At 41.5% G+C, this 24,059-nt stretch overlaps 3 protein-coding genes across 3 annotated transcripts; 1 reads left to right on the forward strand and 2 right to left on the reverse strand.

Moving 5' to 3' along the window:
• Positions 1-2,645: 2,645 nt before the first annotated feature.
• LOC306937077 (transmembrane protein 242-like) lies at positions 2,646-2,951 on the reverse strand (the record flags this gene model as incomplete). The annotated part of the gene is made up of 1 exon (XM_079520749.1): positions 2,646-2,951. One exon carries the CDS (start codon positions 2,949-2,951, stop codon positions 2,646-2,648), a length of 306 nt encoding a protein of 101 aa, XP_079376875.1.
• Positions 2,952-5,794: 2,843 nt separating this feature from the next.
• Positions 5,795-16,330, reverse strand: pctp (phosphatidylcholine transfer protein). Its single transcript, XM_079521139.1, has 6 exons — positions 16,190-16,330; positions 15,332-15,449; positions 11,742-11,821; positions 10,831-11,002; positions 9,010-9,077; positions 5,795-5,934 (listed from the first exon to the last, which is right to left on the reverse strand). Exons 1-6 carry the CDS (start codon positions 16,319-16,321, stop codon positions 5,860-5,862), a joined length of 645 nt encoding a protein of 214 aa, XP_079377265.1. The 5' UTR covers positions 16,322-16,330; the 3' UTR covers positions 5,795-5,859.
• Positions 16,331-19,503: 3,173 nt separating this feature from the next.
• Positions 19,504-23,825, forward strand: tmem100a (transmembrane protein 100a; the record flags this gene model as incomplete). Its single annotated transcript, XM_079520750.1, has 4 exons — positions 19,504-19,524; positions 20,554-20,628; positions 21,052-21,092; positions 21,429-23,825. 4 exons carry the CDS (start codon positions 19,504-19,506, stop codon positions 21,973-21,975), a joined length of 684 nt encoding a protein of 227 aa, XP_079376876.1. The 3' UTR covers positions 21,976-23,825.
• Positions 23,826-24,059: the final 234 nt, after the last annotated feature.

A 24,059-nucleotide genomic window follows, 5' to 3' on the forward strand; every position in this document is an offset into this window, starting at 1 on the left:
TAATGAAACACTAATGAAACACTAAACACTAATGAAACACTAAACACTAATGAAACACTAATGAAACACTAAACACTAATGAAACACTAATGAAACACTAATGAAACACTAAACACTAACAGGGGGAGGGCTGTCTTACTGAGACAACATGTATAGTCCAGGACGTAAGTAAGCCCAGTGTCCATGACATCAGAGACACTGGGCTTTGTGTGTCTGTGTGTACCACGGCTGAGCACGGAATGTGATGATGTAGGATAAGAGCACCCCTCGCTTCACACAAGTTTGATTTGGGTTTTTATGCCCAGCTTTGTGTGTTTGTACCACGGAAATTATTTGATTGGCTGAGCACGGAATGTGATGTATCTTTGGTAATAATGTCAAGTTTGTCAACAATTCTGTGATGTCTATAGCTATGTACAGTCCTTTGTAAACATTAATATATGGGACATAGACTCTATGATCTGATGCTGTCCATGGTGTACTATATGTAGACAGGAGAAATCTTTATTGGGATACCAGATGGATAGATTTAGTTTGTCTGGCAGCAAGTAGTGTTTTACCGTGAAGATGAGAATATCCTCGTCATCAATCACTCATAGCTGCATTTGTAAGAATTGAGGGACACAGAGTGATCAGCTGACTGAAGACAACCAAGCTTCCCCTTGTTGCTGACGCAGTCATATCCAGTGGTGTTTTCTCTGCTGCTCTCTCAGCGATAGAAGGTGCAAGCACGTTGATGTTGGGGAGCATGCTTGATGTTCTGCTCACTGTTGTCCGCACCCTGAGATTGAGCTTCTGAGAAGATCCAGGATGAGGAGAAGAAAACACCACCACCACCCACCATTCTACTTGCAAACGTCCGGTCCTTGAAGAACGAGTATCAGTTGAATGATCTCCCAAGGACGAGTAAGAAACTGTAACATTCTCTGTTTCGTGGAGACTTGGCTGACACCTGATGATCAAGATCACGCAATCATATGGGGAGAAATATGTCTCGAAAGTATTCACAAATATTCCATGATTTACAAATGTGTTTCCAAGATTTACAAATGTGTTTCCAAGATTTACAAATGTGTTTACAAGATTTACAAATGTTTTTCTATGATTTGCAAATGTTTTTCCATGATTTACAAATGTATTTAGTATTTTTACAAAAACAAATAGATTTGTGTGTGCGTTTATCCTAAAATACAATTTGTAAATAATTATTGTGCGTGTGAATTGTAAATCTGCATTTGGCATTCCTTTTTCCTGTTGAATCATTTTGAGACAAACGTCATGCTTTTTTATGATAATTTTCACAAATGTATTGTAAATATTCCACAATTTACTAATGTGTTTCCATGATTCACAAATGTGTTTCCAAGATTCACAAATGTGTTTCCATGATTCACAAATGTGTTTCCATGATTTACAAATGTATTTTGTATTTTTACAAAGAAAATATTAGATTTGTGTGTGCATTTATCCTAAGAAATGTATTGTAAATCTGCATTTGGCATTCCTTTTTCCTGTTGAATCATTTTGAGACAAACGTCACGCTTTTTTATGATTTTACAAATGTATTGTCCTATCCACAAAAAAACTTGTAACTTGTAAGTTGGCATTTAAATACATGTGCTATGATTTTTACAAATATATGACAATTTGTAAAAAATAATTTATACTTGCAGGCGCATTTATCATAAAATATCATTTGTAAATCAACTCTGTGTGTCAATTGTTGCCACTGCATTTGTGGATTTTCTCAATGCATTTGTGACACCAGCCACTTGTGGATTTTCTCAAAGCATTTGTGAAACCAGCATGTGGTAAAAATGTCTCAAAAAGGTGATTGGCTCATGGGTCGGCCGGTCGGCCCATGGGTGGGCCGCATGGGTCGGCTGGTCGCCCCATGGGTCGGTAATAGTGTAATAAGTGTAATAGGGTAATATGTGCAACAGTGTAATAGGCTAATAAGTGTAATAGTGCAATAAGTGTAAATGATGATAAATGATAAATGATGATAAATGATAAATGATGAATGATAAATGATGATAAATGATAGATCAGGCACTAAGACATGGCATCACAATCGTAGAGATAGTAGTAACTGTAATAGTGAAATAGTGTAATAAGTGTAATTTTGTAATAGTGTAATAAGTGTAATAGTGTAATAATTGCAATAGTGTAATAGTGTAATAAGTGTAATAGTGTAAGTGTAATTAGTATAATAGTGTAATATGTGTAATAGTGTAATAACCCTAATAGCCTACTGTGCCAAATTTGGCACATACCTACATTTATATCTATTGTTTGTGCTACATTATAATTGAGTATCTCAATAGCATCTGATTGTTGGCAGAAACAAAGAAATTATTTGTTTTCATCATTAGAAATTAATTCAGAAACTGCCTCCCCCTGGCCAGCCGGAGCGCCTGAAGGAGGGGAAAGGAACTGGTTGGAATAACGTGTTCCTTCCAAGCGCTACGTCCAACCAGGGAAACTCCCCCCGTCAGGTGTAAAGGAGCAACTTGGACACTCAAGCATGAAAGAAGCATGAGTTCAAGTCCATTGCTCTCCCCATGTCCCCCATATATCGGGACTAGGTTGGCGGAGGGTGTGTAGAGCCCAGGATCACATTAGATAGTCCCTTTTTAAGTCCCTTATTGGGACTTAAAAAGTGACTCCGATTCCGTTTGGGAGTCAGTGGGATTGCCTGAGTTCTTCGGCATGGCTGGGAAGACGGACTGCATCTTGTGTCTGAACTCTGACAGGCTATGAACACCCAGGGCCTTCCACACAGTGAAGGTGAGCAGACCTACTCCACACCAGGCACACAGGGACCCCCAGGCCAGCGCCCTCAGAGCCAGAGATGCCCCGCTCTCTGGGACCTCAGCCGTGGCCATGACCCCCATGTAAAACCATTTGGGGCTTTTCTTCTTGGCCAGAGTGGATCGAAACCCAGCCATCATATCATCCCAGCGGAGGCCATTGTGGTCAGGAAGAAAGCTCCTTTCAACAGGTAGACTTTGTCCTCGGCCCTGGTTTGTTTGTCAACGCTGACACTTTCCTTGGCCGAACGGAGTTCGAAGTTCGAATCAGCGGTCCGACACGTTAAAATTACCACCGCTGAAGTGCCCTTGAACAAGGCATTGAACCACTACGATGAAATGTGTTCTATGAGCAGGGACTAGCTGGAAACAAGTTCTTGAGCTTAGCCCAGATACCCTGGGTAAATATAGTAATCATTTCATTTAATTTCCGCTGGTCTCATGTTGTCGCTGCACAACCGTGTGCGTCACAGTGCACATGCCGTTCTGCAAGTTTGAGTTGCCTGTTCGCTAAAATATATATTGGTGACATCATTGCTGATGTCACTGGAGACACATCAGCAAGTAATGTTTCACAGTGAGATAGTCATGTGCTGCACAGTGGTTGAATTAACCGCATGTCGTTTTTCATGATTTTTATGAAAATCATGAAAAACGAATGCTATATTATGTCGTATATTATGTTGATTTGTCCAAAAGTGTCTTTCCAAGTTTCCTTTCTACTTGACAGCAGAAGCATAATTAAAGAGTTGGAGGCAGGGACACCTCTGTTATTGAGCAAACACTATAGCAATGATTACTATCAGAATATTTAACCTTTTAACAAATAACTATTTTAACGAAAAATATATCACTTACCCTACCTTTAAATGTGTGCTCCACTCTGACCACAAGGTGGCAGTGTAGGTTAAGTTATGTGGTGATGGGCAACAACAATTAAATTAAATGGGGCTTTATTGCCATGAGCATTGCCAAACACCGATACACTGCCTGTGATATGACAGGGATCATCATAACACAAGAGCATATATCTTCCTATAATAAAACTGTTAACAGTGCTGAATCTCATATTAAACTTTATTTCCATTCTATTACACAGTAATAATCCCATTCCCAATCAAAGCAAAATGTCCATGTGCATCTGTACAAAGGGGCACAGGTGTACAGTTAACATAATTAATAGCGGTATTTATTTACCGTTTCATCTAAAATAAACAGATTACACCGTGCAATTACAATGCATTCATAATTAATACAAAATAAAACATGATTTATCACAACATAGACCTTGCATAAAATAAGATGATTCATTCCTGATTAGCAATGCATTGTTGAGAAAACATTCAACAACTTCCTATGAAACTGCAATGTTCACTCTGAACACACACCATGAGTTTAAGTAGAGCAAGGGAATTTCAACGCAGAACAGACTTATAATTTCCAGTGGCTTGATTTCAGTGCAAAACCATACATAAAAACACACGATTGTTCAGTCAGCTACACATGTATAGAGCTGCACAGTTAGGACTGAAGTGACCATCCCAATTCATTGGTCTACAATGCCGTTTAGCCCATTAAGACCGGAGGTCAATTCTAAAAATGCCTTTCTAAATAAGTAGTTTTCAAGCAGTTTTGTAATTCTAAATTATTCAACATTTTCCAAACACTTTCAAGATGTTTCAAAAACCATAAAAAATAAGATACGAGCTTGTATAGCTGCTATTTTTGAATAGCCAACGCTAAAACGACACGGATGCTTTCCCAATATGAATGGGTTAGTTCTCCGTAGTCCGTACCTCTGGGAAGGTGCTCCTCAGATCGGCTGAGTCTATCAACAATCAACATCTTAAAAAACAAAACCTACAAATGACTTGCGTTCCCTGCAAAGGTTTTGTTGTATCTAACAGAAAACGTATGTTGTTTAGACGCTTGCGTGGCACAGTGGTGACGTGCCTGCCCACCACTGGGGAGTCATGGGGGTTCGAATCCACCGCTCTGCATCCGGCTTTGCCGAGCATCTATATTATGAACACAATTGTCTCGTGTTCGGGGGAGGGAAGCCGGGCGTGGAGGGTGATATTTGTCACGGCACATACTCCTACAGGTTGGGTACTGCCCAACACAGGGAGTGTAGGGTGCAGGGTCTATGTCCTCCCGGTGGGGGCTCCTCACTGGCAGGTCAGAAGGATACAAGAACAGCAGTGACAACACAGAAGTGTGTGGAGAGTAAATAATTGGCATAACGACTAAATTGGGGAGAAAGTGGGGTATGTAAATGTGCTTCCTGTGCAGCACTTTGTTTCGGGAAGATCAATAAAAGCTGATACAGCAAGTTGCAACAGCTGACCAAATACAGCATCTCAATTAATTGCCAGCTTTCATGATTACAAACTTCTTTTGTAATAGTGCAGCAAGTTAAAACGAACTTGAGTTGAGGCCCTCCAGAAATAGGCAAACCTGACATTATCAATGTAATGTATTTCCTATCGCAATCCTATTAACCACATATACTTACATTTGTAGTGGACCAGGAACCCCCAGAATAGGGACTCTAGGGTTCTTGTGGTTAAACAATCTAAATAAAGTCAAAACAAAATCAGACTCTGTGCCTTACTATTAAAAAAAAAGGAAAAAAGAAAAGAAACAGTATACACTATTAACTGCTACAGCACAAATGGACAAACATGGAGGTGTAAGGGCCGATTCATACTCCAATTTTACCACTGTTTCGGCACTGTAGTGCCGAAATGATCGTCAGAAATCTTTAGGACGGTACCCGCCCCCCCCGAACCTCAAATGACGTCACATTGTAGGCTCTACAGAGCCAAACAGACTTTTATTCGGCTCTAAAATAGGAGTATGAATCAGCCCCAAGAAGCCTTGCATGAGGGCAGCCATCATGCTCATGCCCCACAGTACATAACTTTACATTAACAAACAGCACAAGCACCCAATGCTTCCCAGAATCCCATGAAACCCCTCAAGTGTGTATAGAAAGTAGTACAGCATGACTGCATGTAATGATTGTACTGATCATCATCTACATTCATTTCTTCTGGAGGTGTTTGGCGTAGTTGTTGCAGGCCTTCTGCATGTCCGTCAGGAAACCCGGCACTCCAGTCTGTTTGAAAACACAAGAACGTCTCCCGTCACCGAGCATCATGGGTAGATAATATCCCGTCACTGTCAGGCGGAAACCTCGTATGTCCAACTTTGACTTCTACTTTTCAGAATTGATTGATTGAATACTGTATTAACAGCTTGCAAGTACAAACAGTACAGTAGGTACTACAGTTATACAATAATGCTAAAAGGAAAACTTAAAGATACCTGAGGGCATGTTATATTTGTGGTCCTCAGTATTTAATTAACAGTTTTTATGCCCCATACTTTTTCAAAATAAAGGCAAAGGCACTAGAGTGCCCAGCAGATGAGGCAGATTTTACGCTGAAAAGCCCCGCCTTCCATTTCCCCCCAAAACCAGGAGGTATAATGTTCCATTACTACCTCACGCTGTCAAGTCTGATCTCTCTTTATATTAGGACAGAACATCGGCAGTTTGATCAAAACCATGGACAGCGCCGTAGATTCAGAGATAATAACAAGGTTTGTCGGGCCGTAAACAAGAAAGTGAATGGCTGCGCGCATGCACATGTCCGGGAGCTCAGTGCAAGGCGTTGCCTATCAACGGGAGCTGTCAAAAAATGGATTTTAGCGATCCGGTTTTATATCATTAATCTCCTTTGCTGCCCCTAGTGTTCGGATGCTGTTACTGCAGATATGCCGCCCGTACACCCCCACTATACGGAGCTTGTTGTCCTTCCGGGTTAAACAGGAAGGTGTGGGCTCCCGGGAGGAGTTCAACACCACTGGCATTAGCCCACAGCCTTTAGCTAGCAGTACAACCAGCTAAATCTTTTCAGCGATGCGATACAAACTCACAAATGATTTACGATCGTCGGGTGCGCGGCGGCGCACCATGGACAGCTCTCAAACCTTTGGAGATACGGTGCTTTGAAAATCGGGTTATAATGGAGGCTCAAAGGAGCTGGATTTAAAAATCACATCGTTGGTGGTGAAGGAGGTCCACACTAGCAAGAGCAATGCTAAAAGGTAAACAGACGGATGGCGCGTTCAAATATAGAGTAAACGTTTGTCTGCGCTTATACACGTAGCTGGCATAAATGGGTCCCATTAGCCTAGCTACGTTTATAAGCGCAGATGGCAATCAAATAATTAGACCTAAGAAACCTCCCCAGGCGTCCTGGGCCTCCTACGGGTGTCTAGGGCAAAAATAGTGTTCAATTAATCAAGAGACATACAATACAAGACATCATCAATACTAGGAGCAGTAAAAGTATATTTACATAAAAACTGTCAGTCATTTCTTTTGGCAAGCTAGAACACTTGTATAGGTCCAGTTTAGCCGATCTACAAGCTCAAAACGCAGCACGGCACTTTTTGAGCTTGTAGAATGGGATCCACACGCAGATTAGACACACAAACGGACCAACATGAGGAAACAACGGTAGGACATGCGGTCGAACATGCTGCTTCCGTGCTTGCGGTTAGGGTTAAGTTAGCGTTTTAGGTATAGGTTGTCGATCTAATAACAGTCAGACCAATAGTATGTCTAAACTAAAGCTTGACCCTGTAGATCTGCGTTTGTCCGACAGCAACGATATTTAAGGTGGCTTATTATTTTTACATAATCATTATTATTATTACATAATCGTCTGATCGCAATCATTTGAGATTATGGCAAATATTTTTGCATAATAGTCCGACTTGTTTCCATTCTTCTGTATAAATAAATCTGTTGAAAAATAAACTACAAGCTCACAATGCAATGTGATAGTGGTTAGGGTTTTCACAATATACAGCACAAGTATAAAATGATTAAATACGGCTATAAATATATTATATTTTTTGGCTATAGTACGTGAAATAAGTAACCTCACAAGCTTGGCCGCGTGCGTCACAGAAGCTTGCCCTCCCTGTGAGATACAGACGAAGGAGGCGTCTACCTTTCTATGGTCGTGACAACCCTGAACATGTCGACAGCAGACACACCCAGGAGGGGAAACAAAGAGAGGAACCTCTGACATCACCAGGACACACATCTGCACACATCTGCTAGCAATAAGGACAGAGAGCTGTGGACTACATCTCTCACACACACACACACACACACACACACACACACACACACACACACACACACACACACACACACACACACACACACACACACACACACACACACACACACACACACACACACACACACACACACACACACACACACACACACACACACACACACACACACACACACACACACACACACTTCAGTCCCTTGCACACAAAGCCTGGTTTAGTCAGTGTGTGCAAAGACAAAAGTCTTGGAATGCAACATATCAGGCCAGTTGCTTGCACAATGTTGTCACCAGTTTGCTCGCTTGTCGTTTGTCAGGAACCAGTGTAAAGCCCTAATCATACATATTCAGATGTTATTACTTTTTGCTGCAAGGTGTACACATAAATGCAATAAATAAATCACAGCATTGTAAAACAATCCCCCAGGAGGGGGATTTGGAGTCTAAAGCGACTGAAAGCGTGCGTGCGACCCTAGATGGCACAGTCCAGTGTCTAAGCTAACAACAGATAGCCATCCGAAGCTAATGTGAGTAGCCTTTCCACTAGCTCGGATCAAACACGTTTATACAACCGAATAAACGTAGCCTATATGTATTTTGGCGGCATCGCTTCCCGACAAATAAAGCAGGCTATGTTTTTTGGCGGGGATTGTGTTAAAATGTTATTTGTAGGCCTACCGTGATCTGTATCAAAACTACTTTTCTACATAAGACACAAACATGAGGTTTATGGCATTTTCATACAGTAAATGGCATCATTGCTATTGGACCTCTAACCTTTAGTGTTTTCACGAAAAAGTATGAAAAGTAGCAGGTCCAAAAGCTCGAAACATACCTCGAATTGGGGTGCAAAGTGACGTGTTTCGACTTTTGAATCATGAAAAGTAGAAAAAGAAAGAAAAAGTTTTGGACATTATGAGGTTTCTACTCGACAGAGGTTATATTAATTTTACCTTTCCACACAGTGGACCTTTGCTTTCAGTATTCAACTTATAGATAGGAACATGACAGAAGCACATTGAATGGTCCATACACACCTTAGCTCCCCAGTTCACAAGCCAGGTAGGAATCATGCCCCCGGGGTTATCGAAGTAGTTCAGGAAAACTGAAAGAAAAGTTCATGTTCATATACAGCCATTAAACCAGAATAATATCTCAATTGCCAATGAGATCCATGGTGCTGAGGGATCAAGGCAGCAGCTCATGCATTCGTTTTTTATTATTGAAATGCAATTCTGAGGTGCCCTGGAAAATGTCAACCTATTACTGTTAAGTATGTTTAGCGACAAAAATGTATTTGTGATTCTCCATACAGAAGCATGCAGTAAAATATTACAGGTCCAACACATATAGATATTTCATATACTGTAGATGACTGTGACATCTCATGTCAAGGTAAGTCCTAGATGGAGACATTCCCATGTGGATTCCATGATCCCTGTGAATCAATTTCGTTTCGGTATCACCAAATTAAGCGAGCTGAGGCGAAAAGCTGAAGCAAAAGGTGACATGTTGCCATTGTGATTTTGTGTTGTATACACAAAGGGTTGGACATCACCATAGCAACCAGCTACATTGATGGAGTATAAACTGCAGTGGAAAACAAAAGTGCCTGGTCGCGACCCCTCGGGGGGGGTCGCCAAATTATTTTAGGGGGTCCCCAATTTTTTTTTTTAGATTTTTTTTTCACGGTTTTTCAAAAATAGCAGACCTACAAGCTCGTAGCGCGCCACTCGGTGGCGCGCTATGAGCTTGTAGATCTGCTATTTTTCAATAGCTAAATTATAACAATGCTTAAAACACCAAAAGGGGTTCCCGCCCAAAATGGTTTAAGGTTATTGTAGCAGTCAATTTATATTGGGGGTCGGGAGGGGGCGGGGCGGGGGTCCCGAGACGTTGCCAAAGCATTTTCGGGGGTCCCCGGCCAAAACGTTGAGAACCCCTGCATTAGGCCATGCCCCAATCTGCCATTTGTAAAAACAAACCACCCCTACACAAGCGCTCTGCTTCCAAAACAACAAATGGTACAATATGTAAAATTAGGTTTGGCATTACGTTCCTGCTGTTCTGCACATACAACAAACCAGACTTCACAAATTGAGTCGTCAACCTTTGTTTTTACTGAAATATCTCGGACCATTAGGGTTTTATGGAAGATGTTTCTGAAAATGTATTCTATTGCTAGTTTGATCAATTTAAGTTTTTCCCCCCGCCAGGTTTAAGGTAAAGTCGCTTCTCTGCCACTTCACAAGCCACATGGGTTATGCCTGATTTATACTTGGCTTTATGCTGTGCCACACATCAAAAGTAGCAGCGTTGTTGTGAGCTTGTTGTTCAGCTATTTTCTGTGCATGGCACCGGGCATGCAAAATATAAATCATACCTTTAAAAATAAATAAGTGATTTCTTTTGTTGGGACTCTTTGGAATCCAAAAAAATCACACCCGTGTGAAGGGAGGGTTGGCGCTTTACCAACCCTTATCATCTTACATCAGAAAAACAAATCAATGGTGGCCGACTGAACATTTGTAATTCCATGCGAGTCAAGTGGAATCAAGATGGTAAATGCAGTGGAAAAGTAATGTAAGTCGATTGGAATCCCTTAGGATTCTAACATTTTTGGATATGGACCCTTACAGATCTGTAACTCCGAGAGTGTCCGAATGGAACCAAATGGACCCATAAGAGTCCAGATCTGTAACTCTTGAGTGTCCAAATGGACGCAACAGTCCACTGTACTGACAGTGTAATAAAACCGCTTCCGGAAACGGTTCCAAAAGTGATGGAACCGATTCCGGTTTCCATCACTGTTGTTTCCGATTCTGGATCCCAACCCCTAAATGGTAAGTGGAGTTTACTTCGAGTGCCACTGTCTCCATCGCTCTCCATGGCCAGACTCTGCTTGTAGTCCTTCACCCGTATGACACCACTCTTCTCCAGACACGCCGTGCCCGAGGAGCTCCGCGCCAGGACCACCCGGACCTTCCGGTCGCCCACGTCCAGGTCTCGGCGCTCCCTCGCGTACACATACTGAGGTCGGAAATGTTAAGGGCATCGGTTCGCAAAGTGGGGTGTTCCAGCAAAAGGTGTTCCTACTCCTTCATTGTTATTCGTTTTAATTTTGTTTTGACCTGCATGTACAAAATAAAGACTATGAAAAATCTGATCAAAAAGGTGTTAACAAGTAGATGTGATATACACCTTACACCTTTAACAATGACATGGCTAAGGCTGTCACAATTACAATCATTTAGCTGAAAATGTACTGTCACACAAATATTTGTGATTATAGGTTTTATTGTATTTTCTGTTTCACACTCTCCAAGTCCACTGTCACCTCCCCATAGAATTCTACACTAAATATAATCAAACAGCAGACATATTTTATCATGGGGTCCCTGCCCCTGGCACACTATATTTTAATATGTATCAATTTGGTGGTCCTGGACAGGAAAACGTAATGGAGACGGAGAGATGGAAACATGGTCCGCACCCTCCCCTCTGTGTAAAAGGATCAGTTACCTTACCTCTTGAGGAGACAATCTCACTCCTATATTGATTCAGCCTGTGGGAGCAAGTCTTGGCTCATTGCAAGTCTATAAACCATGCGCTGTCACTTCAATTCACTATTCACTGTAGCCATTTAAGAAAGGCAAAGAAAAGGAATAACATGTCAAGTAAATATGATTTTGTGCACAACTGAAGATCTCCTCCCTGTAAGGTTTTATGTGGTGCCAATACGTGCAAATGATTAGCATCAGAAGGATACATCTCTGTTCGACAGAGGGAACGGGTATTTCACTTCCCAGTAGATCGCTGGGTGCCCATCAAAGTCCTTCTCATACAGCTCTGCACACACAAACACATGGTTGAAAACAATGCAATTGTAACATCAAATGTACAGTCCTTTAATCACGGTATGATTAGAGGCTACACAAAACCGAAAACAGATGGCGAGAACCCAGATTCTTTTTAACCTCTTGAGCCCTATATAACTGTCACATTGCTTGAAAAATGTGCTATTTTTTTAACATAGGTAAGATCTTATTTAATGATTTAAAAAAAAAGAGAGCAGGTTGAACGTTGGTAATAAAGATCAAGGTACAAACAGTCTGGACGTACGTCGTACGCCAAATTAAAAGTGCTTGTCCGTAAGTTGAATAGATTGTTGGCCTTCGTATCCTATGGTCAGCCTTCGTATCCTATGGTCAGCAGGTTTTATGCAATTGGATGCAATCCAGCTCTTGACTCCACAACAAACGAAGCCTAAGACAGGCTGTTCAACTCTCTTTGCTCTCCACGTTCCAAAACAGAGGGTTAAAAAAAAAAGGGTTAACTGTAACACGTTTCAGATCTCTGTCAAATTAAACTGATGCAATCCTCTTTCAAGTGATTTCAGACATCCAAGAGCTGGAGCCAAAGATGTGCTTCCACTTAGGAAACAAAAAAGATCATCCCCCGCTCACAAGTCAGAGATATGTGTGGGGCTGTTAGTCATTTACTACAAATCAGCATCCCACATGGTTCTACAAAAGGACAGCAGACAGAGTTGGACAAAAGTAGATACTTCGAACGATGGGACTTTTGAGTTCAACACCGATTCCGATTTGAGTCCTAAGACCACCGATAACAGCGATTACCGATGGTTTCACCAATATTTTGTCAAACTTATAGATCTGTTATTTTTGAACATTTTCAAAAAGGTTACAAATCAAGACACATCGGCTGCATAACTGCCCATACCCATGTTGTCAAAAAGTCCAATAAAAGCTAATATGTCAGCAATCTGATGTATTGGTCAGGCAGGCCAGTGATTGCCACATGCAAAAGCACATCTCTACATTGACCCAGCTAGTGGGTTATGTGTGAGCGCACATAACAACGGAGACCCCCCTCTTCACCCTACCCCAACTGTATGTTTGAAGTACACTCCACTGTAGTGACCCATAAGTGCTAGTGTTTGAAAAGAAACAATTCTCAACTTCACCACTCTGTTGCCCCCCTAGTGCCTGGCAGGTGATTAAATATTTGCACTGTGAGTATGTGCCATCCATTTTCTAAAAAAAGACTTCAAGTTTCTAAAGGAAAAATATTAACACTGTTCCTTGTTCACTGCTCTGATTGCATTAGTTGAAGCTCAGTAAAAACTGAAGGGTAGGGCCAGGGTATTGGATTTGGCCCGAAGTGTTGCTCAGGGGAAGTCAAAGCCAATTCATAATTTGTTGAACGGCATGGTGCAAAGCATAAATTAGCCTAAAAGCAGAGCGCGAAGAAACCAAGGATCGAACCAGGCACCGTCTGAATCTCAGGCTTTCCTTATTCCAAGGCAGGCCGCTCTACCTCCTGAGCTACTGCAACCCTACAGCACATGGCAAAATCCTGTTAGTTTAGCTCTGACCCCGTAATGGTCACTCTCAGAGCTAAACGAACACTGGGGATTTAGCACAGTATACAAGCAACTACCAGAATATACAGTAAGAAACAACAAAACTAGGAAAAGACTAAACTAGTGTAAACACTTTCATCTAAACCAGTGTTAAAAGAAGTACTTATTTTTTACTTAATACCACAATGTGGAAATACTGCATCAAAAGTAAATGTCCTGTGCTCAAATTGTAATTGAATAAAAGTGCTGGCATCATAATAGTGTATACTTACAGTACCAAACCAAACATAAAAGTATGGTCCACTTCAAAATATTGTAATTAGTAATGCATTAATGTGTTCAACCCTTTAATGTTGTTGCAGCTGGTAAATGTGAGGCTGATTTTAATGACTGTATTAACCTATATAATAAATGAATAATACCTCATGTATCACTCAATGTATGAATTTAATTATTTCAATCTGGAAAGTTGTCATGTAATCAAAAAGTACAATATGTGCAAGCTTACTTGGCAAATACCCCAACAACAATTAAAAGAAGTGGACACAATTATTACTATGCACATTATTATATTTGCCTCTGAGATATATAATGAAGTACAGTACAGTACTTGTCTTCCACCACTGGTATAAACCCAAATCCTACTCTAGTGTCTACATGACTACAGACAGCGTCTACATTGTCACTACTGTTACCTTGTGGTTACTGTTGGGATGGAGACAGAGGCACGTTAAGGATGAAGGCAGAACACAAATTAGATGGTTATTTCACACTGTGGTCAAATAGTTGGTGTGTCTAGAGAAGGGCTGATATAACTTATATGGGTGATATGACTAGGCTTGATTTCAGAAAATGTGCTTATTTAAAGTGCTGAAGGCAAATCGTGTTAATTTATTACATACATGTTTTCTAGGGGTATTAAGGGCTGCTGAATCCAAATCTCCTGTATGTATAACTCAAAAATGGATGCTAAGCCCTCAAAAAAATGGCGGCCACCACTATACTGAAATATATTACATAGCATCTTTTTGACCAAAACAAAGGTATAGAAACTTTTTTTTATTTTTATTTCATATATGGGGAATCCAATTAAATATTCAGATTTCAAATAAAGTGTGAGTAAATTGCGTAAAACTCATATATGTTGTCGCATAACGTTAACCTCTGTTGTACTTTCACAATTACATCTGATAATCTGATATCATCATGATGTGTGACTGAGTGGCATAATTTACTCCCCTGTTTTATTACTGTTAGTTGTGTAAAGAGATAAGAAATGTATAGGTTTATGATTTCCATGAAACCATGTGGTTTCAAGAGAATAACCGTCCGATACACAGCTCAGCATATTTCCTGTCAGTAGGCTGGGGTGCAAAACCCAAACTCATTTTGAGTTATACATACAGCAGATTTGGATTCAGCAGACCTTAATACCCCGAGAAAATATGTAATGTAATAAATTAACACGATTTGCCTCCCATATTTTTGGGAAACAGACCCAGTCTAATAAGTACTAATGTCACACATGAGTCTACTGATGTCACAGACCAGAGACACTTTTTTTAACCCTATACGTGGTTGACCGGAGTCCTGCAGGTCTCTAAACTAGTGACTGGCCATATATGGAGCATGTCGTGAGTGTACAGGGTTTGATGAGTTCAGATCAACATATGGATGGAATGTCAGAACAGGTCAGCTCCATATATGGAGATCGAAGGGTGGCTTGAGTGTCTTGAGTGTAGGGTTTGATGAGGGCCCAGGTAGGGTCGGGCCTTAAGTTTCGAGCCTGTTGAGAACTCTAGCCTAGGCTACTAATAACTTTGGGGCGGGCCCGTCTGACTGACTGACGGGTTTTGCAGGTTTTCATATTAATCTGCGACCTAGCCTAGGCTACTAATAACTTTGGGGCGGGCCCGTCTGACGGGTTTTGCAGGTTTTCATATTAATCTGCGACCTATGGTCACAATTATTACCTTTGACATATGAATCCCATTTTTTGCGGTAGTCCAGGTCCATGTATACATCAGCACACAGCTCTGGGGTGCAGCTGGCCAGAACACCAAACACTTTGTACTCATAAAGGCCAGTTTCCTGCAAACAAGCAAACAACAGTTTTCTTACTTTACACACACCCACAGTATGCAGCTAATCCCTGCACACCACAGAACGGACATTATTATAGTCTGTATGAAGCAGAACGGAACACCTGGTTCATAATAAACTACATTTGTATTAGAGTAGGCTAAAAAAAATCAAATTAAAAAATCAAGACATCAAGTTATTTCAAGTCACTTTACATGTAGAGCAGGTCACACACACACACACACACACACACACACACACACACACACACACACACACACACACACACACACACACACACACACACACACACACACACACACACACACACACACACACACACACACACACACACACACACACACACACACACACACACACACACACACACACAGGATCAAATTAATTAAAGATTAAACGTTCGAATTGTTGTATCTATTAAAGTCTAATTCATTTCCGCATGTTTCACACAAACTGGCCGCTAGGAGGCCACCACCAGAAAACATAATATGGATGAATGAATATTATGAATGACAGTGATAAGGGGGGACAGAGAGGTGTGGACACTGTGGACAAAATGGTTTGTTTATTTCCCTGGACACCTATAATTCATAAACGAACTCGTTCCAATCACACACTACGGTAAGTGACTACAGCATCGTTTAACTTCGCCCTGTGAGCTTGTATCTCGGCTATTTCTGGGCTACGTTCGTTCGGCTGTGTTCCAAAAACATTAATAACGCTGTTACCTTGTCTAAAAGCCGGTATATCTGAACGCCCATGGTCTCGGTGAAGAGCTCCCACCCTCCCTCCAGCTGGGGTTCGTCCAGCTCCTTGCACGCATCGTGGAAGTCATCATCTGTGAAACCACACAGTGACATGTTGGATGTGTTATGTTATGTACCCTCTCTCTCTCTCTCTCTCTCTGTGATCGAGTCAATTCAATTCGAGTCACGTGACCACAGTGCAGGTGGTGGTCACGTGACTGCCTGTGTTCTGCGCATAGGTTCTGCGTCACAGAGACATTCCTGTGTGACTGCTTGTTGTGTAATAGCCTGACTGACTGAGAGCTTTCACTCTGAACTATTATTTTTATTTATTTTTATTTATTTTTATTTATTTTTATTTATTTTTATTTATTTTTATTTAATTGTATTTATTTTTATTTATTTTTATTTATTTTTATTTATTTATATTTATTTATATTTATTTTTATTTTTTAATTATTATTATTATTATTTTTTTGGAATGGATTCAGAATCATGAAAACCCCCTAGTTTGACATGTCACATGCTACTTAAAGCACAAGAAAATCTAGAACATATGACTGTGGCAAGGCAACTGGCAGAGCATCTATTTCATATGTAAACACATTTAAGCAGCTCAACAATAGATGTGCTGTGGAGTGCCTGCATAGTGGCTTACCACTGGCACCTATATTATCCACACAGCCATAAATCACCATGGCTCTGCTTTGACTGCAAAGCAGGCTGTGGTTCCTTATAGTTCACAATATACTGTACATCATAATGTGTGTGTGTGTGTGTGTGTGTGTGTGTGTGTGCATGTTTGGCAAGTAGAACCAGTGGTGGAATAACTGTAGCCTAATAGTAAGGGCATTTTATCAGGTATTTGACAAATCTGGGAACTAAATCGTTACCAAGAAATTTCTTCACCAATGTGTTTCTAAAGGTGTCTAATAACATGTACTAAAAGTTTGAAATTCAACTCCCGTGGGAAATTGAGTTATTAGCATAATATGCATAATATGCCCATAACATCCTATATAAGGCAAAAAAGTCCAAATTTCATCATTCTTTAAGTAGCATGTGACATATGAAACTAGGGTGATTGCATGATTCTGAATCCATTCCAAGCATTAGTTTTGCACAAAAAACACTCCTTGGGCTAAATTAGGCCATATCCACTTGACCAAATGTGCTGACCTCATCACGTTTGTGTGGCCGTTTTCCTCCCAAGGAGTGTTTTTTGTGCAAAACTAATGCTTGGAATGGATTCAGAATCATGCAAACACCCTAGTTTCATATGTCACATGTTACTTAAAGAATGATGAAATTTGGACTTTTTTGCCTTATATAGGATGTTATGGGCATATTATGCATATTATGCTAATAACTCAATTTCCCACAGGAGTTGAATTTCAAACTTTTAGTACATGTTATTAGACACCTTTAGAAACACATTGGTGAAGACATTTCTTGGTAACGATTTAGTTCCCAGATTTGCATAGATTTCTCTTACTATAAGTACAATTTTGAGGTACTTTTACTGTATTGACTCGGTGTGTCCATTTTTCAATACTTTATACATCTACTACTGCATCTCAGAGCATATTGTACTCAGTTTGTTTGCAGATTAACCAATTAAGCCTATAGTCCAGTGATTCTATAACTATTTTAGCTCCAGCTATTCAAGCTTCATCTATTTAAAAATGTCTACTGTTGAAAACATTTGTCACATTTTAAAATATTTCAGAATATTTGAGAACTTTTATTTGAGTATGTCTTTTGGTATTGCTAGTAATACATCTGTAAAGAAAGAAATACCTCAAACATTTTATGCTCCTAAATTACAGTCCTTAAAGAAGTCATTGTTCACCACTGCAAATCCTCAGTGTTTCATGAACTCAGAGTTCAGAGTTTCTAGATAAAATGTACACTTATAGGGCATTTGGCAGAAGCTCTTATCCAGAGTGACTTTTAATAAGCATGGATAAGAATAATATAAGATAATAAGATAAGAATAAGCAAGCACATATCAAATGGGGAGACATAGTGCCTCAGTATATGATCACTCACATGCAGGTATAAACAAAAAATCGGTACAATTAAACTATATAGGAAAATATACCACGCAGGTATGAAGTCAGCATTGGTTAGGTGTTTAGATAAAGTAACACATGCAGAGGATTGTATTGTATATAACCCGAGGCCTGTCAGGTTGACCCTGGTGTCTCATAATGGGATATCGGCTAATAATCACACCAGCCTGGTCCCTTTTATTCAAGCTTTTTGCCCTCACTATTCAGGTCTTGATAATAAAACTACATCACATTATCAGCAGGGTTTCTTATCTTGTCAGCAAAATATATGTTGGCAAATGGCAATCCTGATGACAGCCCTGTTGAATCCACGTGGTATCAGAGTTTAAACTTCATTTAATTAATAAAAAGAAGTTGAACCAATCTGGTAATACAGCCACAATTCTACAGATTTTTGATTGATTGATTATTAATTGATTGAATACTGTACCGTATTCCGTATAGTTTGAAAGTATAGGCTATAGGCCTATATAGGCATTTAACGTAACATGTGCAGTGAGTGGTTGGTCTCAATTCTCAAATCCCGGGCATGCCTATTTCATGACAAATAGCCTATGGATTGTGTTTTTAAGACTGAGGATTGTGTGTGAGCTTTTCAGTAGCCTATTCCAGTCTCCAGACTCCAGACAAGACTTTGGCGACGCCACCTATGACTCCAGGGGCCCATTCCATTTCCATTCACCATCAATCATCGCACGTAGACTTCAGTGCCAAATTGTCTTAAGGGTTAAAGTTCTTCCCTCCTTTTTCAAATTTAAATGGACAATAAAATGTTGGACACCACCGGGTGATAGCGCTCAGCTCAGCTGTCACGACCCACCCACCCTGTCCCTACCCCAGGCTGTACCCGGTCGGACGCACAGCGCCCACTGTAGCAGGCTGGCTGCACTGACTGGCTGCAGACACAGACAGTCCTGCTGCTTCCAGCGAAACAGACCCATTCTCTCACACACTTCCAGCAGACCTACCGATGAATGGGAGTCAAATTCCAGCGGAGAGAGAGAGAGCGAGAGAGAGTCCTGAAGACAGTATAGCTTCTTTCCTAACCTACCTGCCTTCCTTGGACATTGCCTTGCTTAAAATCAAACCAAACACACATGGCTACACAGACTGTAGTACATATAAATTCATGTTCTGAGTGTCGTGAGACTTTTGATCATCGGTTGACTTGGATAAACGAGACGAGATCGGCGCATTTTAAAGTTGTGCTGACAGTGCGGCATGGAGAACTCGCAGTGCGAGGTAAACTGTTCTTTCTTTCTTTCTTTCTTTCTTTCAAAGCCATTGTCTAGCATTTTCCTTCCTTCTGCAAATAACCATTTAACAAACCTTTAGGTTTCATTTACGTATAAATAAATAGCATTCAGCCAATTAAGTTAAGTAGGAGTTTAATACAATGCAAAATAATTTGATACAATATGAAATATAGGTCATTATTATACTAGATTTGCTCAATACTGTTTTAAACTATTGGGGTGTTGCAGGCTATCGTTTTGCATATTATTGGTTGTGAATAGGCTATGTCTGCATGTAGCAGTAAACTGATCTATACACTTAATACTTAATACGATGCGAGCTTGCAGACCTGCTATTTTCAAAATGTTTGACTATTATTAAATGTTTGCCTATAATGACATCCAAAGATGCAAGTGGATACCTGCTCCACTGACATGTAATGTAAGATGCTTGTATGATACAATAATGATTCAAATAATCTTTTAGATTTTAAAGTCCTATTCAAAATGGTAAAACTAAAAGTATACAATAGTAGCAAACGAAAAAGTACCTCCTCATTATGCAGAATATGGTCAATTGGACAACCACAGCTGTATGTTTTTTCCTACTTTATTAGTCAGAAATAATATAAACAGCAACGTGAGACATTAAGGCTGAATGGATAACACAACCAAGTCTTGTTTTTTCCCCCATTGTGGTCTCTCTATATTCAATTCATCAACATAGAATAAAGGCGGGAATGCTGTTTGACCTCATAATTTGACCACTTAATTAATATGTTTTGTATTAATGATCTAAATCATGCAAAGCAGCAGATTAGGGAGATGCTGTGGAGAGTACTATACCCTAATAAAGTATAGCCTATACAAAAATGTCCCCCCCCCCCCCCCCATTCTTTCTATAATCACAGTTTTGGGGCTGGGTTAAAAGAAGAAATGACTATAGTTGTGAAAGTGCTCATGATTTGGAGCGCTCTCATGTTTCCAGCAGTAGTTTGTAATGGCATAGCCCGGTGCTCTCCTGGGAATGTCTCAGCTCGTGCTGGCTATGAGAGCTCCTGCGTCATTCGCCTCCAAACTCTTGAACCCCATTTACAACCTCGTCGTCGTGGTACGACGGTGTCGACTCCGACGACTTGTGTCGTCCTCGAAGCACTGTGGGCTTGGCGATCGGGCTGGCCAGTAGTAGCCTCTGTCCCTGCAGGGATTGTGCAAAGAGCCTGGCTGCCTGCCATGGTGTCAATAGTGTTGTTAAAGGCACTGTGTGTGGGGGTTTGAATTGTGAAACACAGCATTCAATTCTAACCAGAAACATCTGCCCTTTAACCATTAAAATCTGCCATCCATGACCCCCACCCCCTCCGCCCTTATTTTTTATATATGGCTTTGAAAGAGTCTATAGCCACTATATAACCGTGATTCTCAACCTTGTTAAATATTTCTTGAACACAGTTTGATATGCATTATGCATTTGATTAAAAATGAAAAATAAAATAAAAGGAATAATACCTGGAACCCCAATCTCTATCCTCAGGGCCCGGGTCCATTTGGTTATTTGCCCACTCTCGCAGAACGGTGAAGATTTTACATATTTTTGGTTCAATGTGTTACAGTGAGAAACCAGTAAAAGTGAGAAAAACGGAACGGGGGAGGCCGTGGCCGGGTCTCTTTGAGGCCGGGCTCCACCAAGAGAAACGAAATGACCACCGATCACCAATCGCTGTCTGTCGGCATGCAAGCCCCGGAACTTGTAGATCTGCTATTTCCACTATTTTGGAACATTTTGGATGCTTGGATGAAAGTGTTTAACAGCTTTTTGCTTTTGTGTTTTTACCATTTGTACCATTATCAGTGCTGATGTACATTGTTCCCTTGAGTGTTACATAATGCATGGCTTATTTCTCCACATAGGCTGTTGAGCGCCGACAGTAACGAGAAGAGAGCAGCCAATCGGGACCCGCCACTCGCTCAGTCAGCACAAACAAAATCAGACATCGGATGCTGTGACATCCCTGCCATGCTAGACGAACCCAACGACAAGAATGCCATGACAGTGCCGGCAGCAGCCCCAGAACGAGCCCTTGCCGAGAAGGCGGCCAACGGCAACAGTGGCCAGCCTCCGGCTGAACAGGCCGCCGCCGCGTCCGTCAGCATTCCCTTGGTCAACGAAATCCAGCTGACGGCGGCCACCGGCGGCGCCGAGCTCTCGTGCTACCGGTGCACGGTCCCCTTCGGCGTGGTGGTGCTCATAGCCGGCATCGTGGTCACCGCCGTGGCGTACAGCTTCAACTCCCACGGCTCCACCATCTCCTACTTGGGCCTGATGCTCCTGTCGGCCGGCCTGGTGCTCCTGGCGGCCAGTGTGGTGTGCTGGAAGGTCCGGCTGGAGAGGAAGAAAGAGAGGCGGAGGGAGAGCCAGACGGCTCTGGTCGCCAACCAGAGGAGCCTTTTCGCTTGAGCTTGCGGTTTGAACTATAAGAAAGCACCAACTAGGCCTGTTATATGGCCCCGGAAACAGCATACAAGCTGGCTGGGGGGGGGGGAGTTTGGGGGAGGATGAAAATAGCAGATCTACAAGCTCGCAACATGTCACGAAGCGATGCATTGTGAGCATGTAGATCTGCTATTCTCGGCTAGTGCCTTCGCCGTACGGCGGATTAGAAATCAGGCTTCATGACTGGATGGGGGTTGGTTCCAGAGATTGAGGCACGCACTCGCAGCTGTGTGCAGATGTTTCTCATGGAACGGATGGCTTACATGTGGCGGCATCTGCTGACCCGACAAGCCTTTTTAACCACAAACTTTCGAAGGCTCGAACCAAAGAGCCAGAAGAACATCTTAAAAAGCTTTGAGGATAGTACAGTGTTTTTTATCCGTCAAAGAGACGCATTGCAGCTGGGGCGAGCCGGGCACGCGGCCAACACGAAACGTATCACAATTAAGATGAATTACCGCCGTGCAAAGCAATGCAACGGGAAGTGTCACATTAATCTCCCTGCGGTATCGGGTGGCTCTGATTGGAAACGGGAGGGACTGTGCGTTTTTTTTTCTTTTTTTTTGAGAGCCTGCGGGGAAGGAGAAGGAAATTAGTAAATCCAGAACAATGAATCACGCCTAATTTTTACATTTTTCATCCAGTGCATACGCTTTATGAAGTGGCCTCATGCTCGTTCACCTCAGTCACAGGGAAATGACTTGTCATGGAAGTAAGGTACTTAAACTATGTTAACATGTAGCCGGTGGGCGAGGAGGACTCATGGACACAAAAAAGCATCATGTTTTGAAGTCTGTCAGTGTGTTCTGTGCCAGCCCTGGTCGCCAGTGAAAATGTACATCATTGTACTTCACAAAACAAACACTGAAACTGGACTTCGTTTTTTATCCCCAAAGCGTTGCATGTCACCGTTTCTAAAAGCGAACCATGTGGAATCAGTCCTAGATCTCTTTTTGTTTCCCTTGTTTTTGCATTAAAACTAAGTTATAGTTTTCTATTCTCTGGCCATCAACATGCAACTCGAATAGCGCCAACTCGAGTCGTGCCTTTGAAAGGCAGGGTTGTTTTTCAGAAACATACAATGACAATGTTTTTTCTCTGGCGACTGCGTCATCTTGGGCTAGTGGTTCTCAAACCTTTTCATGCAAAGGACCCCCCATTTGAAAAGATTTTGTGCCAAACACATTTTCAAGATTTTTCAAACGAAAAATCACACATTTTAAGACAACCTTCAGGAAAAGACCAGGAAAGCGTGAAGAGTTGGAATGGAACATCTGTAGCACATATACAAGCTTGCAGCGTGGCACGAAGTGGCACACTGTGAGCTTGTACATCTGCTATTTTTGAATGGCCAACGAATAAAATATTGATAAAGGGGTTAAATGACTGTGATGCTGTATCAACAAATTTCGCTGGGGACCCCTGCGGAACCCACCCCAAGGACCCCTGGACATCAACATGCAACTCTGGCCTATGCAGCGAAGGCAGACTATATTGCACACAATAGGAAAAATGTTGTAGTATGTGATACAACTATAATACACGGGGGAGGGCATATAATGTATACTGTAAGTTACCCTCAAATACTGTATGTATTCTCTTAATGCACTTTGATGACAAAGCTGTTTGAAAAGAATGGCCTCTTACTGGCATTTAAGCACCATACTCTACACTTTGTTGAGCGGGGTCCTCCAGGGCTCTGTACATGTTCTGCACCTTTTTATTTCTCTACACCAAACCTTCGCCAAAAATAGCAAAGACATTTTCAGATTTATTTTGGCGAATGTTCGCACCCATGCGCTAGGGTTCAAAATGGTTAACGGCCACGCTACACCAGGCTTTTCTTGCGCGTTTACCCTAAACGCGCGGCCCGCGCGTGCGTTTTTTAAAATAGGACTGGACCTAAATTCAACGCATGCGCTTAGGGTAAACGCGCTCGTTTTGTGCGCGAAAAGCCTGGTGTAGCGTGGCCGTAAGGCATATTGGAAACTTTTTTTTTTCTTCCATATGGCTCACTATCCTCCACATTACTGTACTGTTACACCCAT

This window comes from Electrona antarctica (assembly GCF_951216825.1).
Source record: "Electrona antarctica genome assembly, chromosome: 14".
Classification (NCBI taxonomy): domain Eukaryota; kingdom Metazoa; phylum Chordata; class Actinopteri; order Myctophiformes; family Myctophidae; genus Electrona; species Electrona antarctica.